Raw genomic sequence first — 21,391 nt, 5'->3', positions numbered from 1 at the left:
CCCAGGGGGGCGATATATCAGGAGCCCTGTGAGGGTGAAGATGTCGGAGATTCTTATCTTAAATAAGGCACATTCACAGTTGACTATATTTGTGGGGGAAAGAGTACAGGAATAGGTAGATTTAAAAATCACTGCTAGCCCCCCACCCCTTCCTTTTGGTCTGTTCTGGGTTCGTATTAGATAGCAAGGGGGGAGGGCCAAGGTCAAGATGGCCGACGAGTCATCGGTTAGCCACGTTTCCGTTAGAAATAACAGGTCCGGGGAGAGATCTACAAGGAGCTCGTGGACATCATCGTGATGTTTAGCTAAGGACCTGCAGTTCAGGCTCAATATATTTAATTTCACGGTTGGACTTCTAATTTCACGGCTGGACTTCTAGCCGCTGTAGGTACTGTCAGACATTTCTGGAGCTCATTACACCCTCCCCCCTCCTCCCCTGACGCCCCACACTGCCTCCTCACAGTGCCTCCTGGTTTGACACTGGACGTTCTACGAAATAGTACTATTAAAGTACCACCACATAATCGGTTCACGTAAGTACAATGGCAAAGGAACCAGATGTTTACATTTGTATCTTATAATGGTGCACCCTTGATTTGCAGTGCCGCTATTGTGAAAAGGACATGCGTGTTTTCGTCTTCAAATTACTTCATTTCTTGCTCGTTTAGTAGCCAATTAGAGGGCCGTCTAACGTGCTGCTCAGCTATTTTTTAAGTCTAGGCGAGTGATTAAGAGCCATGCGAATATTGTCATATTTCCCTTGCATTCTGGTTATAGTTGCGTGATTAATTTAGTTTTTGGGGCGTTTATTTCATGTATACATCGCTGAAACTGACTGTGCTAAATATTCTATCTCAAAACACACGTTTTGCAGAGAATGAATTGAAAAGAATGCAAGAAATATTAAATATATTACATTTTCTGTTTTTATTACAAAATGCCAGCAGGTTACAAATACATTGGGAAGTCTTCGGTTGGGTTATTTCATGAGTCTCTCTAGTACAAGTCGCAGGTAAACACACCGGTTTGACACTAAACTTTAAAGGCACCGTAGGTGTTCCTTTATTGGTTGTGCCTGTATTTGGTGTATTTATTTCTAACTTTTCTGAAAACAGGCTTATTATAATATATAGCTTGCTTGTCGACCTAGAGGGACTACACTCAGCTGCAGTTTCCGGTTCGTGAATATTAGTCCTTCGGTCTGGCCCCTACGTCTCCACCCCAGCAGTCATTTCACAGCAGCCATTGTCTGCTGGAGCGTCATCCCATGCATTGCGCAGCTTCGGCCCACCTCGGAGGCAGCATGGCAGAAGGTAACATCAGGGAATGGGTTGGCTTGGACACTTCTGCTGTTTATGGATTGTAGCCTGCAATATCGGGAAAGGAGTATTTGTGATGTGGAGTACCTGCTTGCACAAGCCCCTGCGTTTGAACTCTGGTAGGGCCTAGCCAGACTTTTATCATTAGGAGGACGATAAAATAAGTAATCTGCGGTGTGAACTATGCGTTAAGACAATTCTGTTTCTACCATACACTGCAAATAATCACCACTATTGTCAGTTCAGAGCACTGGTCCAGACCGCCTGAACAATTACTGTGCTTGGGCAAAGCCTACTTACTTAACACACTACATGGAGCAGAGGAAAGGTGCAATTCTATAGCAGTGTGCGTGCACCAGGAGTTGTGATTTCAGGGGCGGGCTTCATCTCAGATGCGGGAGTTCGCGCTAACACCGGCTGCTGTAGCTTCATCCCATGCATTGCGCAGCATCGGCCCACCTCGGAGACAGCATGGCGGAAGGTCACATCAGGGAATGGGTTGGCTCAGACACTTCTGCTGTTTATGGATTTTAGCCTGCAATAATGGCGGTAAAGTTATTCAAGAAGAGCAAAAAGGAACGAGAGGCTCCGATGGATTGGTGAAGGGGGATTAGGGGTAAAAGGCTGGGGCATCTGTTCTTTCCAACATTGGATTTTAACATCTGACATATTGCCTACTTCTCAAATAATGAGTTGGCCATGTTTCTTACTAGTTTCTGCGAGTAATACTTGCCAGGGTGTATTAGCTGTCAAACCAATCATTACCTTTGCCGTAGCATTTACACTAGTAGGGACTGCTAGCTCCTGTTTACTGCGCCGCAAGTGTACGTGGACGGGCTCATCTTTGATTAATACTCCCAGAACTTGAGTGATGGGGGCTGGCAAACTATGCCCACCTCTTTAAGATTTAGCCTGTGCTTTTCCATGATTGCACCTACTGTAAGGTGGGCCTGTGTTGCACCACAAGGGGAATTGGCTTGTTGGCTTAATTGCGCCCCTCCCGTGCCTAGTCTTTCACTGGAATCCCCTTGTTTTCTGTGGTGTTCCATGATACATGGATGCCCTCGGACCCCAAGAGACCGCTGTTGACCGTGTGTCAGGAAAGGGATGGTGAAGCTCTCGGATGTTGCTCAAGGCTGACAGGATGTTGGGAGTGTCTGGGAGTGAGAGGAAGTGTGACTCCGGGAAGTGCATGTCCCAGCTAGGAGGAAAATGCCTGTGTCTGTTGCAGCCTGCAGCACTTCCTGATCTTGGAAACTCTCGTTACGCACAGCTCCCAAGATCTGGGGAAAGGAAAAAACGCAGTCTGCCATCTGCATTTTATGTGGCTAGAGACGCATTTGCTTCCCTTTGCTGGCTTAAGGAAACAAATGTTGCTGACTGCTTGTTTAGGTCTCGGCTGTGTGTGTGTGTGGCTCTGTGTGTGTGTGGCTCTGTGTGTGTGTGTGGCTCTGTGTGTGTGTGGCTCTGTATGTGTGTAGCTCTGTGTGTGTGTAGCTCTGTGTGTGTAGCTTTGTGTGTGTGTAGCTCTGTGTGTGTGTAGCTCTGTGTGTGTGGCTCTGTGTTTGTGTGTGTGGCTCTGTGTGTGTGGCTCTGTGTGTGTGGCTCTGTGTGTGTGTGGCTCTGTGTGTGTGTGTGTGTGTGTGTGGCTCTGTGTGTATGTGACTCTGTGTGTGTATGTGACTCTGTGTGTGTGACTCTGTGTGTGTGTGTGTGTGTGACTGTGTGTGTGTGGCTGTGTGTGTGTGGTTGTGTGTGTGTGTGGCTCTGTGTGTGTGTGGTTCTGTGTGTGTGTGGCTCTGTGTGTGTGTAGCTCTGTGTGTGTGTCTGTGTGTGTCTCTGTGTGTGTGTGTGTGTTTGTGTGTGGCTCTGTGTGTGTGTGTTTCGCTGTGTGTGTGGCTCTGTGTGTGTGTGTCTCTGTGTGTGTGTGTGTGTGTGGGGCTCTGTGTGTGTGTGTGTGTGGCTCTGTGTGTGTGTGTGTGTGTGTGGGGCTCTGTGTGTGTGTGTGTGGCTCTGTGGGTGTGGGTGCAAATGCAATAGGTCTCTATTTTTATTGTCTCTCCTGTCATACGTTATCTGTATTTTTGTCCCTATCAGGTCCCATCTTGGACCTTCTTTGTTTCTATTGTGGAATTTTGTTTGCTGCTGCGAACTAGCCTGGCTTTGAGTTCAGGTATTCTATTTGTTTTATAGCATACATTCCTTTTTAACCCACTTCTGGGCACCACTTCATCACTTTCCCCCCACTATTTGGTGCTCTAGATCATTGGGATTGTATTTTCTTATCTATGCCTAATACTAGCCTTTGGAAACACCAGCGACACACCTTTTCTGTTTGTTTTTTATATTAGGAGACAGTATATTTTCTCTTCTCTTATCTACTCCATTCCACAAATATCCTTAGTGTGCACTTGTTGCCCAGAGATTATTATCTTGACAACCTCTTTTTGAAGCTGTGCCATCTGATTTAATTAAAGTTTGTGGCCATTTAATATATAAACATTTTCATTGGCCTTTTAACCACCCTATCCGCTGTGTACACATTACGTACTATTGTTGTCTGTTTATCTTAGGCACATTCCATGGTCACTGTATCTGATACAGTCGCCCTGAGGAAGGTGAGACCCGCATCTGGTTTTAACACCGCAATGCGCATCAGCGTTGAAAAATCTCTGCGGACCATTAAATGCTTATGAATAATTCCTCAGCTTGATCAATCTTTTGATCTGAATTTTGTGGATCTTTGCTTGTGTTGTTTCTCCGTTCTTATATGCGTTTAATTTACTCTGCCACTGTTGTGTCTAATGATCAGTACATACCTCTATCATTGTAATTGACGTTAATATCAGATCACAATTTTTTTTGCCTATTTGTCATTGTTTCTGCTGTTGGTACTTTTTGTATGGTTGGAACCCTGTGTTCAAGGACATATGAGTATGTGTGTGTACGGGTTTGGTTGTCTGAATGACTGAGTGAGCGTGGGATGGGATGTGAACTGTCTTTTTAAATGTTTAACTAATAATTAAATAATGTGAATTCATCATTAATAAATTTTGACATGTTTTGATATCTCAACTTTGATAAAAAAATGTTGTCAGTATGCCAGCTTCTTAGGTGTTTACTTATTTGTGATGTATAGTGCACCTTGATTCTGACAGGTAGAGAAGTTCTGTTCTGAGTAGTTGACCTTTGTAGGGGTCTGGCTGGAAAGAGTGGCCGGAGGAGCGACCCCTGCCTCTTCCGGCGAAAACCTTCCCCAGGGAGATCTTCTGGATCAATGTCTGTGCTTTGTCCAGTGCAGAGAAGATGGCAACAGATTTTTCCAGTTCATTTACAAAGAGCTCACCAAATAAGTTGCCTTTAGCCACTGCTCCTGATTAGAACAGATCCCCCAGTTTAGGATCTACTTTATTCAATAGGGAATGTCTCTTCTCTGCCGACAGGGCACATTTGGCGTTGCCCAAAAGGCACATCATCCTCTGTGCCCAGCTTGCCACTATGTCTGTGGGAAGGGAGGGTCCTTGGTTGTTTTGACTGTTCTACCAGTTCGATCATTTTTGTCAGTGAGCCTACAACGTCAAGAAAATTGTCTTGACATTCTCCCCAGGTGTGGTTGATGCACTTCTTGGGGTCTTTCAAATATTTGCAAAAAACATGCACAGTTTAGGATCTATGTTATGGGTGGCTGCCAATTTTCCTCCCAAAGCTAGTCTAGGGCAATCTGCCCGAAGGAGGCCTCAAACTTCCTTGTCTTTTGGCTGGCGAATTTTACAGCCCACCTAATCCGCCACTTTCTGTTCTGGGAGCTATTCCGAGGACCGAGGATGGTAAATACTGTCTGTCTCAAACATGTTGATCGAGGTGTATTCCCCTTCCAAGGACTGGATGCATTCGAACTGGGGTGCTAAGGCCTCACAGAATCCTGATCGCCAGAGAACCCTGCATTGTCTGTGTCACACCCCCAGATCGGGGAACCTTTCCTCAAGGTAAAAGTTTGGTGAGACAGTGTTGCCAATTTCCCCGGTAAGTCTTCTTCCTCCTGGTAGAGTAAGTTTTTTAACGTTTGCACATTCGTATGGAATGCCCCTCTCAGACGTTTGAAGCCTTCCAGGTGTCTTCGCTAGGCCCACCCGCATGTCCCCGGAGATCCCAATGCCACCAGAGACCTGAGAAGTCAACTTGCCTACCCTTTCCTGCAGGTGTGCCAGCTAGCTATAGCCTGAGAAAGGAGCCTGTCCATCCCTGCAGGAAAGCGGCGTTGAGGGGGCCATTCCTCCTCAGAGGAAAGTACAGGCATAGTCGTGGTCCCCGTAGGAATCGATAGAAAAACAAGCATTTGCAATGCATCAGTCTCGCCATTGGTACCTTATAAGTATTTAGCAATGCAGCACATTAGTATGGGTCCTGAAACATCTACTGTTCTTTAATATGCAGGGAAACTAAGCACCAAACCGCTTGACACTCCAGGTATGGGAACACATGGTGAGAAATATTGCCTTTTAGTGGGGAATGGTATTGTCCAGCGCTTTCTCGTTCATATAGAATCAGGGCCTTCTGTGGTCATATCACTTAAAATACAAGATTTTAATAAAATATTAGTATCTAAGTGCAATCTAAAAGGTATTATTGGCATTGGAAATGACAATGTTTTTTATTTATATTTTAAAAAAGAAAACAAAAATAAAAGGCATTGTATTTTCAATGTCAATAGCTTAAACTTGCGTTAATGCAATTTTTCTTTTTTATGTAGCCAAGCAACGCTTCTTAAAGAACATTTTTCGTAATTTACTAGCTAAAATAGGTATTGGGTATTGTAGGGAGAGAAGTAGGAGCAGGTACTTGAGAGCAACAGGGCATGCACAATGGGATGACTGTCTTTTATGCATTAAAACATTCACCATGAACTTCTGTTTATTTAAAAGCTCTTTGGAGTGAAGGGTACATTGATCAATGTTCACTACATTAGGGTGGCAGGAGTAAGGAAGGCCCAAAACGTACTTTGTGTATTTAACTACTCCCAGCCATGCGACAGTTACTAAGGGAAATGGACTAATTGACCACCCAGGGAAGGCTGTATGGCAGCTTCCTCATACAGTGCAAAATCCAGTGTTCATTCTTGAGAAATCCCTGTACTGAAACATTACACTTCCTGCTTTTCAGCTATCACAATTTGAAAGGCATTTTTCAGACATCAGTGCATGCTGCAAAGTGCATTTCAATGGAGAGAAGATCCTGTTTGCTATCACACGGAGAAGGGAGGAGGGGGCGGAGCAGCAAGTTGTGGCGCAGAATAAAAAATTTGCAAACATTCGTGACAAGAATTTTCAATTCTTCTGAGATTCCGAAATACTCTGGGGTGAAGCCTCCAATCGCTGAAGTCCAGAAGGTGGCGAGAGTTCCAATCTGCCACCTGATTCTGGCGACCCGGAAGATACTCTGCAATAAAAGTGATCTTCCTCTGGAGGCAAAAGTGCCAGAAGTCCTTCGCAATTTCGGCCAAGAGTTTCGACCTCGTTTCCCCTAGTTTGTTCACATACCGAACCGCAGAGACGTTGTCCATGCGGAGGAGTATGCAACACTTGGTAGCCTGAGGAGCAAGACTGTGGATCGCAAAGGAGCCCGCCAGGAGCTCCAGACAATTGATGTGAAGATTCAGTTCTTCCCGTGACCAACGACCGCACGTCATCACGGACCCGCACCGGGCTCCCCAGCCCCAAAGACTGGCATCCGATTCCAGCACCACATCCGGAGTAGAACCGAACAGGGCTTTCCCGTTCCAAGCCTCCATGTGGTTGAGCCACCACATCATCTCCGACCGGGCATCTGGTGACAGAGGAACAAGATCGGAATACCGAAGACCCTTCTGTAAATGTCTGATTTTCAGACGTTGAAGAGCTCGATAATGTAAGGGCCCCGGAAAGATCGCCTGAATGGATGAAGCCAAAAGACCGACAACCCGAGCGATCGACCTCAAAGACACAGTCTGTTTGGATAACAGTAATGTCAACTCCCGTTTGATAGACCTGATCTTCTGGGAAGGTAATAGAAGTTGGCAAGAGACCGAGTCGACTAGGAAGCCCAAGAACTCCATCGACTGAGAGGGATGCAAAAGAGATTTTTGAGGATTCACTAGAAATCCTAGAGATTGTAAGAGCTCGATCGTCCAGGACAAATGGGTCAGTAACCGGGCAGGACACTGAGCCAACAAGAGCATGTCGTCAAGATACACTACTAGTCGTACCCCGCGCCCTCAGCGACTCCACCACCAGCCGCAGAAGCTTCGTGAAACACCACGGTGCGGATGAGAGGCCGAACGGGAGAACTGTGTACTCGAACCACGTTCCCAGCCATTGGAATTGAAGGAAACGGTGATGGGGTTGGAAAATAAGGACCGACAAATAAGAGTCCTTCAAATCCAGGCAAACCATCCAGTCGCCTTCTCGAAGGAGATCCCTGAGAAGATGGATGCCTTCCATCCTGAAGTGGCGATAAACCACTCCGTTGTTGAATTCCTTGAGGTTGAGCACAAGGCGAGAGTCTCCCCCCTTCTTCTCCACCAGAAAGACATTGCTGACGAACCCCTGAGGATGCAGGGAAGTCCGCACAATGGCCCCTTTGAGTAGAAGGGACTCGATTTCTCCGGATATCACGTCTCGATCTAGTTGGGGAAAAAACAAGGGGAGAAGGGACGTGACTTTGAAGGGGAGGGTGGTAAAACTTGATGCGATACCTTTGAACTGTCTGTAATATCCATGCATCGTTTGAGATTGTGCGCCAATTTTGAAGAAAAAATTGCACCCTGCCCCCCAGAACAACACTGTCGTAGGGAATCAAGCTCACCTGTAGAGGAGAAATCCTGGCGACCTCCTTGGTTTCCACCATAGCCTCCTTTGTTGGCTTGTCCACGACCTTTGCAGAGGGGTAGAAATTAGATTTGGATCCGGAATAGGATGACTGTTGATTTCCTCCTCCTTGCTGGGACTGTCGGCCACGCTGCTGGCCAGATCCACGGCAGAACGAACGTCCCCTGGAACGTCCGGCCCTGCCAAAAACCGGGCGGAACGCCCTGCGTAATGAAGATTGCGCCTTGTCCAGGCCGCTAAAGGTGGCCACAAATTTGGTCAACTCTTTAAGGAAAGGCTGACCAAACGGGAGACCCTGAGCTAGGGGCCCCGATTCTGACGTTGAGAGCTCAGTCAGCCTGGGGTCCATCTTCAACAAGATGGAACGCCGACGCTCGGTGGACAGAGCACAGTTTGCGTTCCCCAATTGACAAATAGCCCACTGGGCCCAACCACCAATAAGTTCATTGGGGTCGATGCCAGATGCCGACCCCTGAGCCTGGTAACCTAAATCCAAAATTTTGGTAAGCGGGCCAAGAAGATCCAGTAATTTATCCTGACACAGGCGCCAAGATCGGTCAATGCCCTTTTTGGGGTCCTTAGTGAATTTCTTTAGGTAGGTTAGAATAGTGGGATCCACCTCCGGGGTGTCTGCTAATTTATCCGCCAACTCCGGGCAAGGACACTCGGAACGGAGACGAGATCGCACCTCCTGATCAAATGGCTCACGGATGTGTGCCTGGATATATTCCGCAACCTCAGGTGCAGGGAGCCAAGACTTCGAATTTGGGTGAACTATATCAGTTGGCTCAAAGGTTAGGACCGGTGGATGGGAAGAGGCGTCAACAAAATGTTCTTTCCTAGATTTTTTAGCAGGGGGAGGACCGGAGGAACCTGAAGAAGAGGAGGAGGAGGTATCATCAGTGTCCGGAGGAGGTGGACGAGATTGTTTGGAAACAGTGGAGGCAGACAAGGACTTGGCCAATTTAACAAAGTCAGATTTATGAGGGTTTTTAGGCGACTTAGAGGAGTGCTTGCCAGAGGAAGATGGTATCCAACCTTGCTGCTGAGCATAGTCTGTCAAATGACGTTTCAATGGTCCAATAGCGCGGACCAACGCAGTATTGACCGAATGCTGGACCCCTTGGTCAAGGGCGTCAACCAAATCATACTCAAAGGATTCCTCAGGCTCTTCATCATAGTAATACTCCTCAGAATCCTCATAACCAGCCATGGCTGAATGAACTACAGCACAATATGAGGAAACTATGCCCACAGAACAATAAAGCAATGGTCAAAAATGAAAGGAAAATGACCCTGTCAGGGGGAGTGACGACCCCAAGCAAGCCAGACAGGCAGAGTAACAACTCAACCCAAACACCAGATGATTTAAAGTGTGGAGGGACAGGCTTGCAACAGTCAGCCACTCTAGGCAACGCCTCTATCGATTATACAGCCCAAATCTCTATTTTGGAGAAAAGGGCGTCACTGGGGACTCTCAGGCAGGCAGTGGGCTGAGGCTGTGGTGAAACGCCGCCTCCTAGCGTGTCAGGGCTCTGTGAGGAACACGGAGCGTCAATATAGCCAACGTGCATGAGCGTTGGCTCGCCTGAATACCCGGAAGAGGAGCGACGCGCGACTGTAGCGCACGAGCTAACGAGTCCCGGTCCCACTCCACAATGCAAACGCGGGCACAAAGCGCCCGAATTGAAAGGAGAGGCGACCCGCGCTCTCCACGGAGAAACGGTCAAAAGGCAACCGCAAACCGGGACAACAAAATTAGAAAAGCGCCGAAAGCAATGTGGCAAAGCGTCGGAAGACGGCAGATAAGCGGCGCAACAATGCAAGTAAGCAAATACACAATAAACATTCAATAATCACATGAAGCATAGAAATGGACTTAACTGGCTGCGAAGCAGCAAAGAAAGAGGAAGTATTGCCCTCTATGGTTGTTTATATAGGGATGTAGTCTCTATGGTTGCCTAAGGGCTCATGGGATTTGTAGTCTACTTTTTCTTTACTGTGTTCCTATTGGCTGCTGTTTGTAGTAAAGAAATCGAGAAAGCATAATCTGAGCCTCCTGTCCTGTCATAGAATTACATGCATGTGAAGCTCAACTAAATGTAGCCTCATTTGTACTCATTATACTAGCACTGCAACATGGGGCAGATCCCGGTAGCCCCTCAACAAAGTAGGCAGGAGAACACCTACGCCACCCCACATCTCAGAGGCAGGACAGGGAGCAGCTGAATTTCCTGCTCAGCTGTAAGGTGTGTTTACAATACAAAGCAACCGGTGTTCTAACTAGCATTGTACCCCCATCGAGCGCTGTACCCCCCTACGTCACGGGGTGCAGAATTCCACAGAACCGGCCTATCTGCCGTCGCTCCCCCATCGAGTTTTGTACCCCCCCTAGATTAGGGCTTGCGATTTATATTATGCAGGATACGTGACTTGTTTTTCGAAATGGAGTTAACCCTTCGCGAATCTTTACAAGTAAAGGATCAGTAACTGATTTTGCTCCAACGTTGCATTACTACAGCCCTTTGCAACTCGCAAATATTAAGGGGCACTATTTTAACTGCATCCTCCTATATGTGATTAGGAAAGGGTTGCAAAAGCCCTTTTGCATGTTAGAATGCGAACCCCGACCCGCTTTTGTACATTAGGAAAAAGTGCTTTGCTGTCTTAAACCAGTGTTTTGTGAAAACTGCCTTGTACATAGGATCCTTTCGTATTGCTAAGTATGTTGTCCTTGGTAATGTAAACCTCGCATCTCAGCTGAAATAAGCGCAACCCGACAATGGAGCAGCTCGATGCTTTTCGTATTTTGTATACGCCATGAATGTGTGCACGGGTGTTTGGTGCTACATTTCACGTCTCCTCATTTTTTTTCTCTAACATTTCAAAGGAAAGGCGTCTCCTCCTTGAACTTTCCATCGGGCACGAGGCGGGCTCTGCAGAACAGCGGCGCAGCAGCACCCGCAGCGCACAATGCCAGGGCATGTGTGAATAGAGCATCCGCAATTGCAAAAGGGGTTACACGGAATGATGGTGGGCGTGGTGCGACGTCATGTTCCGTAATGTGCGCATGCGCACCATTCTTGCGCATGCGCAAAACGGGGGATGGGGGGTACAGAGCTCGATAGTACATAGGGTGACCAACTGGCATTGGTGCAAATTCAGGACGGTGAGTGTAAAAATTCAGGACAAAGGGTCAAAATTCAGGACACAAATTCAGGACAGGAGGTCAAAACTTCAGGACAATTGGATAAGTTTTACAGACACATCAGAGGTCGCGCAATGGTATATAAGTAAGCCCAGCCATATCCAAACATATTCAACCATTTGCAAACCTATCCATCATGTATCCTTCCATCTATCCTTTCACTCATCCATCCCTTCTTTCATCCTTTATCCATCCATCCACCCTTTCACCCTAGCCATCTGTACACTCATCCATCCAGCCATTTACCCTTTCACCCATCCAGCCATCCTTTCTCTTACGCATCCATCCACCCAGTCACTCATCCTTCCACCCATCCACCCTTTCAGTCATCCACCATCCTCCCTTCCTCTCTCCATCGTCCCTTTCACGTAGCAATCCTTCCTTCCATCCATCCACCCACCCATCCATCTACTCATCCACTCATGAATCCATCCATTGACCCTTCACTCATCCATCCTTTCTCTCATCCATTTATCCTTTTACTCCTTCACTCATCTATTCATCCTTTAGTCCATCGATCCTCCTTTTCACTCACCCATCCTTACATCCACCCTTTCACTCATCTGTCCATCCATTCACCCTTGCACTTATCAATTCATCAATCCATCCATCATTTCACTCATCCATCCACCCACCCACCCACCCACCCACTCATCCACCTTTTCACTCATCCATCCTTTAACTCATCCATCCACCCTTTTACCCATCCAGCTACCCTTCCACCCATTCATCCAGCTATTTACCTTTTCTCCCTTCCATCCTTCCACCACTCACTCATCAATCCATCCATCCTCTTTTATTATCCATCTATTCAATCTTTCATTCATCCATGCACCCTTTCACGAATTCATCCAGCCATCCACCCATCCCTTCACTTACTCACTCGCCCACCTTTTCATATTCATTTTGAGCTGAGCCTTTTTGAGCTGCAGACGCCATTCCTGGACTGGGACAGAAGCCACCACAGGTGGGGGGCAGGGGGAGGGACAGGAGCCATCACTGGGGGGAGGGGGGTGGGAAGGAGGGGGACCAGGATCACCAGGGTGGGCACAGGGGTGGGCATGCAGTATCCTAGTATCATCTTGGTCTCTTCCAGGGTGGGATAGGGCTCCTCACCCCCTCCTGGACAAGACAATGAGAAGTCAGTCTCTCTTTCCAAAATGTTACTTTTACCAGCCCCCACTGTGAAGTACAGTACTTAAAGGAGATACTCCAAGAGAACTGATTTAACTGATTGTCCTCCTTACTTTGTTAATCAGTGTGGGTGCGATTGATTGTGCCATTTCTTTATTTTATTACATTAAAGACTGCATGTTTGAAGAATCGAGGTTTGTTTACAATTTAGTGACAGTTATTAAGCTCTGTGCTGTGATGAGAACCACGTGCTGCCTCGGTGTAATCCAGACCGGTTGTAGGATGTTTGGGGCCCTGGGTAGAAAGGGAATGTCTCACACACGTCCACGGCACTCTCTCCTCAGGCTCTGAGAGACTTACAGTGGTGGCAGCAGGACTTCCTGCACCCTTCAGAAGGAGATGCTATTGGCTATGTAAAACGTCCGCCCAGTCTCCCTTAACCGGGGTCATCTTCTAAGAGCCAGGTTTGGAGAGTGCTCCTACAACTGTGAATGAATGGGAGGACTTTGAATTTAACTGCCTTTGTACAAGGTGGCATCTACTGGGCTCCGCCTGGTTGTAGTTTGCTTTCAAATTGGCGGATGACCTCCAACAGAGACAACACAGTTCCAAAAGGGACCTGGGAGTCTGCACATTGACATTTTATTTCCTCCTGCCACTAGTACAGATGTCCCTGTGAATGTGCTGGGTGAGGGGAGAGTCGAGGAGCTGACCATTACCCCTTGAAGTGTCTACTCTGCAGGTGACATAGAGCTGCATGCTCCGCACCCTCTTCATCCCTGTTACTACCGATCTCAGCCTCATGAACCAGCTGAAACCCGTCCCATGGAAGCTACAGTTGTTCATAACTCCTGAACATCCAGATTATGCAGCCAACCAGTGTGCGCACACCGTTAGATTGGAAGAACCCATACTTTCCCCCAGGGGCTCGGCACAAACAGAGCAAGGAAATCTTCTCCCCTGCACAGTACATCATCCACTGACCCAGAACATATGCAGCACGGATAGCAGAAATACAAACTTCCTCAGAACAAGCGCATGAAAAGCAACAGGAGGAACAACTTTGCTCACACACAGAACACACCCAGTATATAAATCAACAATGCAATCTTCTTTCAGTCTCAAAAAATGTCTTGTTTAGAAAAAAAGTGTAAATGCATTTTTGCCAAGCAATTTTTGTGTGAATAAATGTGCACTATCCACACCTGAATTATGAAAGGACATTTGCAATACAAATACAAATTGCAGATACAAGACGCATTCAGGGCTTTTTGCATCTGAATACATGCCCCTGCTCCTGAAGCTGCAGCCCCTCCCTCTCAGCCACTTTCAAGCACCTCTTAACAGCTCATCAGGGGCTGGAGGTGTGAGGGGTGGGGGCTGCAGCTTCAAGAGCAGGGGCATCTATTCAGATGCAAACAGCCCTGAATGCGTCATGTCAAGTCAAGAAGGGAGGTGGGGACCAGCTGTGCCTGCTTTAGGGATGTGCGACCGTGCCCGGTTAAAATTACAGACAAATGGCGTCCGTTAAAGAATCCTTCACGGACAACGGACAGACGGCCGAAATTACGGACTGTCCGTGAAATTTACGGACGGTTGGTCACCCTAAGTACACCTGTTCGTTTACAATGTAGATCGTGTGATCAGCCCAGACGAGTCATGGTCATAGAAGAAAGACGACGGTGGTGAGTTCTGGGTTAACAGAAATTAACTAAGTTGCCGATGTGGCATTTTGTGCAATACAACGAGTTTCATGTAGCCACTTGGAAACATTTAGTTTTAGAATTCTCATTAGAGCCCTATTTTCGTTTTCTCTTTTCATTTCTAACCCCTAGCATTTTTGCTGATAGTTTTAAAATGAACATGCAAAACCGAGTTAGAGTTATGAGAACTATTCTTCTGTGCTCTACCACGCCACTGCGCTGCAAACACGTAAATAAGAGCAGAGGTTACATAGGGCACACTAATTTGTGTGCTACTGGTTTATCACACATCTCTGTCGTAACTTATACGCATTTATGATGCCAACGTTTTAATGATCTCTTCTAATTCACTGTGCGTGGATGTTGTGAGGGCTGGCAGGGAGGAGCTCTGGAAGAGAGCTCTGAGGCTGTTTACATTTAAAGTGATAGGCTTATACACTTCCCATGCACTTACGGGGGAGCTCAGGGAAAGCGAGAGGAAGGAAGGGGTTAAGGGTGGGTGCATGGTGGGAGGGTGACTAGGTGAGGGAAACAAAGATATTGGATTTCTAACAGAAACATGGATCAAACCTTCCTCTACCCCAGCTATTGCATCTTAAAAGTAGACAGACCACGCAAGGTGGGCGGTGGCATTGCTGTCATATACAAAGATCCGATAAAAGCCACAATGCTAGATCAATATTGCAGTGACATAATTGAAATTCTCATATTTAGAACAGATCTCCACTCACAGCTGAGTTGGAAAGGAGCCCTTGTTTATCGTCCTCCTGGACCTCTCCTTAATTCCATTTCTCACCTTCTGAATATGATTGCTCCTCATGTGATATCCTCCAATAAATTTCTTCTTCTGGGCGATTTCAACGTCCATAGTGGGAGTCCTAAGGACCCAGAGGCTGCTATCCTTCTGTCCGAGATGTCAGCATTAGGCCTGATCAAAACAATGACGCACCCACGCACATTGCAGGCCATTCGTTAGATCTGGTTCTCTCCAACTCACCAGAGACAATCTATAAATCAACCAACCCTCTGATGTGGTCAGACCACTCGATAATCGAATTAGACCTTATAGGTCACCCTGAACACGTAGCTAAGAGAAATCCAGTAATACGGACTTACAGACAGTGGCACAAACTAACACCCACTTTTTTCCGTGAAGCATTCATCCCCCCACGTCAGTCGGCCTCGGACACTGTGGACAAATGCCTGATGGTATTCCAGGACACAATTAAATCCACTATTGACGCTCTAATCCCCCTGAAACAATCTTTTATGGTTCCCAAACGCATCCAGACCCCCTTGTATTCATCTGAGCTTTGAGCAGAAAAAAGCCAATGTAAAAAGCTCGAGCGCCAATGGCGCCAAACCAAGGACCCCCTTGACAAAGGAAAGTATAAATCGGCCTTAGACGCCTATCAAAAGAACATAAAAATTGCCCGGAAAAGCCACGTAGCCACCCAACTGGAGCAGACGATAACACATCAAAAACCCTATTTCAGGTCCTTAACAACCTCATTAACCCCAAAGCCTGCAGCCCTGAAGAAGAGCCAACCCACTCATTGTGCGATGACATAGCCAACAACTTCTCACAAAAATTGATGACATTTACAATAAGATAACTGTCTCCATTATAAATACCAGTCAGAATATGGTTGTTGAACACGCCCCAGCCTTACCTAGACTTATCACCCTAAAAGAATTCCATCTGCTCACCATTCATGACACAGAATCCTTGTTAAAATCGGCCAAATTGGGCTCTCCTAAAGACCTAATAGCAGCTAAAACTGCCACAAAACTCGCAGTTGAACTGGCAGCACCTCTTTGTGCCATTCTGAATAGCTCAATTAAAGAAGGTAGGCTTCCCGAAGAATGGAAAGCCGCCCAGATTATGCCCATCAGGAAAAACAACAAATTGCCTCCCGATGTAATAGCAAACTATAGACCCATTTCACTCCTTCCCCTGTACAGCAAATTGTTGGACAAACATATTAACACACATCTATCTGCATTTATTGAATCCTCTAACTGTCTTGATCATTCACAGTCAGGATTCTGTCCCAGGTACAGCACCGAATCGGCCCTGGTTAATGTTATAGATGACATCCGAATGCAGGCGGTCGCCGGCCGAGCAGTAATTCTCATACTGCTCGACCTGTCTGCCGCATTCAACACTATTTCACACCAGATCCTGCTGGATAGATTAAGATCTATAGGCATCCAGGATACAGCACTAGACTGGATGAGGGACTTTCTCAAAGACAGAACCCAAACTGTAAACCTCGAACCCTTCAGATCCAAGACCTCTTCAGTAACCAAAGGGGTACCACAGGGCTCCTGTCTTAGCCCCTCACTATTCAATGTATATGTAGCCCCACTTGCAGCACTCCTCAGGAAAATCAGGTTTACCCCATTTCCTACGCAGATGACACTCAGCTCCTCCTTTCCTTTGATAAAGACACCCCAATATTAAAAACATATTCGCAGAAGGCATGAGAACCATAACATCATGGATGAGCAGCAATTTCCTGCAGCTAAATGCAGGAAAAACAGAAATAATGCTCTTCAAAGACGCAGTCACCAGATGGTCAGCTAGCTGGCGGCCAGAAGAACTGGGCTCTGCACCATTCTCTAAGCCAGTGGTTAAAAACCTGGGGGTGTTAATAGACAATATACTCAATCCTGATGAGCACATAGCTACAACCAAACAAGCTTGCTTCCATGCACTCAGCCTGCTCCGCAAGGTTTTTCACTTCCTTCCTACTTCTACACGTAAAACTCTGGTACATGCCTTAGTACTTACCCGCCTGGATTTCAGTAATACTTTGCTGATCTCTGCCAAAGAATCTGCCCTGAACAGTTTACAGGTGGTGCAAAACTCAGCGGCACGCCTGGTATCCAGTGCACCCTATCGAGCTCCGTCACTTCCCCTGCTACGCAAACTTCACTGGTTACCCATAAGCAAAAGAATCCAATTCAAAATCTGCTGTATGGTGTTCAAAGGCCTAAACCAGCTGGGTCTTACATACCTGGCTGACAAACTGGTCAAACACACACCATCACGTACCCTTCGCTCCAATGGGAAAGGCCTTCTCGTCATTCCACGCATCAAGCAAACCAGTTTGGGAGGCAAATCGTTCTCCTATCTAGCCCCTCAACTCTAGAAACAACTACCCTTGGACATACGCCTCTGCACTAATTATCTGAGCTTCAGGAAAAAACTCAAAACCTCACTCTTTTAAAACACCCAGTGCCTCACCTGCATACGCCCCCAGGGCAGAGATACCCCATGTGGGGTGATTCAGGCGCTTTACAAATAATATAAATAAAAAGATAAACCCCTTTAAGGTGCTTGTCTAGAAGCCAGAGGGTGGCTTAACATATAAAGCTGCTGACTTTGGAGCTGGAGAGCAGGGTTCGATCCTCAGTGTGGGCTGGATCACCTAATTATAAATAAATAAATTTGATCACCGAATTATAAATAAATAAACTATCACCTAATTATAAATAAATAAACTCAATATATAGCACTGCTGATTTGTCAGGGTTCCAGCCTTGGCAGTGACATGTCCATCATAAGAAGGGAATAACAAACCTACAACCTATCGGAAGGCAGCGTTTAAGACACAAGCCAATGAGAATGATGGGCGGAGAGTTGGCAGAGAGCGGGCAGGGTTTCCTTGCTTTAGTGTATACTGCATGTCTCAACGAGACAGCGCTATCGCTGCCTAGGCGAGACCTAAAAAGGGCATGTGAGCACCAGTAAATACACACATCTCGCCCTGTAAAGTATTCCAAGAGCAGCCTTCTCACAGATGACCAAAGTGCCAGTAAGTTTTAGAACGCCGGTAGTGCCAAAAATACTTACCGCCACAGCCGTGTTGTGCAAGAGTTGGTAGGGAGAGGGGAAGCCTCAGAGGTCAATCCTTCCACAAAGACACACACTGCAGCTACCTAACACGTGGCATGTACCTGAGGAGCGCTTAAAACACAACGCACTGCTCTGCTTGATGGTACCCGCTGACGGCGTGAAACAGCGCGCTTAGTGAACCTGCGCGGAATACAGACAAGCATGGGCCGAAGCCTGCCGCACATTGAGAAATTGCTCAATAATGAACAGTGTGCTAAAACAACAGTCTAGCACTGTTACATGTGTCACTCAACCCCCTAGGCCAAGACTGAGTGGGGCAGAGATTTATATCCATGTACAGATAGTGTTATGATTGGTTAATGGTTGTCATGGACACGCTCCCCTCGAATCATGGGATTTGTAGTGTTTGCTGGTTTTTTCTGTTTAACTTTGAAACTGCTGATAATAAAAATGAAGAAAGAAATGCATAATCCTTACCTCCGAATCCTGGCATAGGATGTCAGACTTCATTCTCATATGGCTGAGAAAAATAGTGTGAATTTACAGATAATATGCTCTCATTTTATCTTCGGGAACATCTTCTATAACCTCATTGGGAAATTCATGAGAAAACAGTTTTCTCTCAAACATGATTAATGAAATCCAGGCAGAAGGCTTTTTCACTGGGTAAAATCACCTTAGAGCACACCATAATTTCTAAAATTACTATGGTGCCATCAAAACATGATTTATAATGTAACGAAAATTTGTTATCATCCTTTACATGTTCTCATTTTTGTGACCCTCGACACCTGTCATTCACTTCTATTGAATATTGAATTACTTTACACCAAATTGCAAAAAGCGTGATCTCAAAAACAAAATCTACCTCTCTACCTTATTTGGTGTAATTCCGTCCAGCGGTTCGGGCTGGAGGCGTGTTTAAAGATTCCGAGAATTAACATGGATATGCACTTTTTCCCCACCCCCTTTTTCTCGCCCCTGTTTGATGGATCTCCCTGAAACTTTCCATGCACAACAAGACCCAACTTGAAGCTTTTTTTGTTTGGAAAATGTTGTGAAAATTCGAAAGGATGATTTTGCCTTGCTGGAATCCACAGTTCTGTTTTGAGATCAGACAGATGCCGGAATTGAGTACTTCCCTCACTGAGCCCTCTTGTAAACTTGCAGGCTCAGTGAGGGATTTGTGCTCTAATGTTCTAGAGCAGTGAGGATGGAGTTTGCAGTAACAGAGGTTGAGTGCTAATCCTTCCAGTGTTGTAGAGGAATGGTGACAAGGTTTATACTGGCAGGGACTGGGTGTTGCAGTGATGTGTTGGAGGAGGTGGCAGGAATATCCCAGTTAAGAAAGTATTATCAAGTATATACTCGAGACCCTACCAGGAGCAGATGTAACCTATTAGTCCTGCTCAGCCTGAGCAAACCACCGCTCCTGGAAAAACCACACTGTGGCACTCCATGGAATCACATGAAGCATGCTGACCTCAGTCAGCTATCTGCCTTTGAGGACCCAGATCCTGACATATGATATTAAAGGTACTTTTGGATATCGCTAGAGCTTTGACTGTTGTGCATGAACAGTAACTCACACCGAGCACTAGTCTGCAGGCGCTGCTCTTAATTCTGAATCTTATATCAAATACGTGTCTTATGTGATGTTCATCCTCTGTTCCTGTAGCTGTCATTGCTCTTTAATACAAAGATGATGTGTGTGTTATTACAGGTGTAATCATGTGAAGATTCGGTGCCCAGAGTTGGTGGTGAAGAGTTATAGAGGTAAATATAATTGTGATGATTAGCTCTGTATATTACTGTATATTACTGTTCATGAAAATGGTATGGCATGGCATGGCATGGTATGTGATTTAAAAAAAAAAACATATTTTATTGTTTTACATCTCGTCAATCAAGTAATCCTCTATGCAATCAACAAATACCCATCAATTTCCTTACACATTTATCAGTTGACCCAATTACTTTATCAGCTAACTTGTTGGTTAACGGTCATTCACATAAAAGTGAACTAATCATTCTGCACATAGTTGCAATATACCACTTGCTCAGAATCAAATCAACCAATCCTGCATATAAACTATTCCTAACCTAACGATAATGATAACTCCCCCATCCTCCCCCTCCCCTTTCACCGGTGTGTTCCATGTATCTGCAAAAGTATAGTGCGTAGGACTGGGGTTTACTGAAAGTCAGGATTCCCCTACTGGGTGTTTCACTGGCCTCCGTATGCCTGACCACTCTGTTCCCGGTCTTCCCCTGACTGTTGGCCGGTCAGTGATTGAACCAGCTCCTCCCAAGCTCTTGCCACGTCCAGCGCCTTCTCGTTATTCATACGTCACGCCTGTTGAAAGCGAATACCACTCTCACTACTAGCCCATTTAACCAGCTCAGCCCTCCACCTCTTACTGCTGGGACCCTCCTTTGACTTCCAGTGAATTGTTATTTCTCTTTTTGCCAGCACCAGCCCAATATCAACAAACTTGCTTGTCACCTTTGTCTTGGAGGTATGAGGGAACCAATGTAATATGCATGTGGCCATGTCAAAGTCTAGTTGGTGCTCTGTAACTCAATTCAGTAACTCTCCCACTTTACCCGAGTAGCTGCCCAAGTTCGGACATTCCCATAGCATGTGCTCTAATTCCACTCCCACCCTAGTGCATCTAGGACATACCACATTATCAACGTTAAAATATTTCATGATCTTACCAGGTGTCAAATATGCTCTGTACATTATTAAAAAATGCACCAGTTGGAATTGTGCTGGAATCGTACGTTTCTGGTGTTTTTGCACGCCCTGCGCAGAATATGTCCCCACAATGAAAAATAACATTCCCAGGCACTGTAGAACATAAGCAATGTAGAATAAAGAGTACAAACAAAAATGATGATATACAGTTTTTTTAAGTTTTAATGATCATGATAATTATTAAAAACAGAATCAATGACTTTCAATAATACATTTGTAAATCATTATATTTAGAACAATAAAAAGGAAGTAAGTGATGGTAGCTTCGACGCGCGTTTCGACACAGGCGTGTCTTCGTCAGTTAATACCATCAAGTTAAAAAATTTGAATGTCCGTTTGGGTATTGTCAGCCTTGTACGATGGAGGCGTTTGGCGATGAAAATGATCAGCTCTGAAAGAAGGCTTCTCGTGTAAAACAGGATAGGTAAATGGCACAGAACAGCGATGAGGAAAATACTGCGCACCTTTTCTTATTTCCAATTTGTTCTGAAGTGTGGGAATACTTCAGGACGTACACTGATTAGTACGTGAAATGCAG

The 21,391-nt window shown here is 45.9% G+C and overlaps 1 protein-coding gene across 1 annotated transcript in view; it reads left to right on the top strand.

Moving 5' to 3' along the window:
* Positions 1-21,391, top strand: part of LOC147710225 (E3 ubiquitin-protein ligase TRIM39-like) — a 272,894-nt gene that overhangs the window by 218,358 nt on the left and 33,145 nt on the right. The window contains exon 5 of the mRNA XM_086919954.1: positions 19,816-19,868. Coding sequence (XP_086776080.1) covers positions 19,816-19,868 — 53 coding nt within the window. The remainder of the gene's footprint in view (positions 1-19,815; positions 19,869-21,391) is intronic.

Source organism: Lissotriton vulgaris, chromosome 5 (assembly GCF_964263255.1).
Source record: "Lissotriton vulgaris chromosome 5, aLisVul1.2, whole genome shotgun sequence".
Lineage (NCBI taxonomy): Eukaryota > Metazoa > Chordata > Amphibia > Caudata > Salamandridae > Lissotriton > Lissotriton vulgaris.
This window is presented reverse-complemented; position numbering and strand designations above follow the sequence as displayed.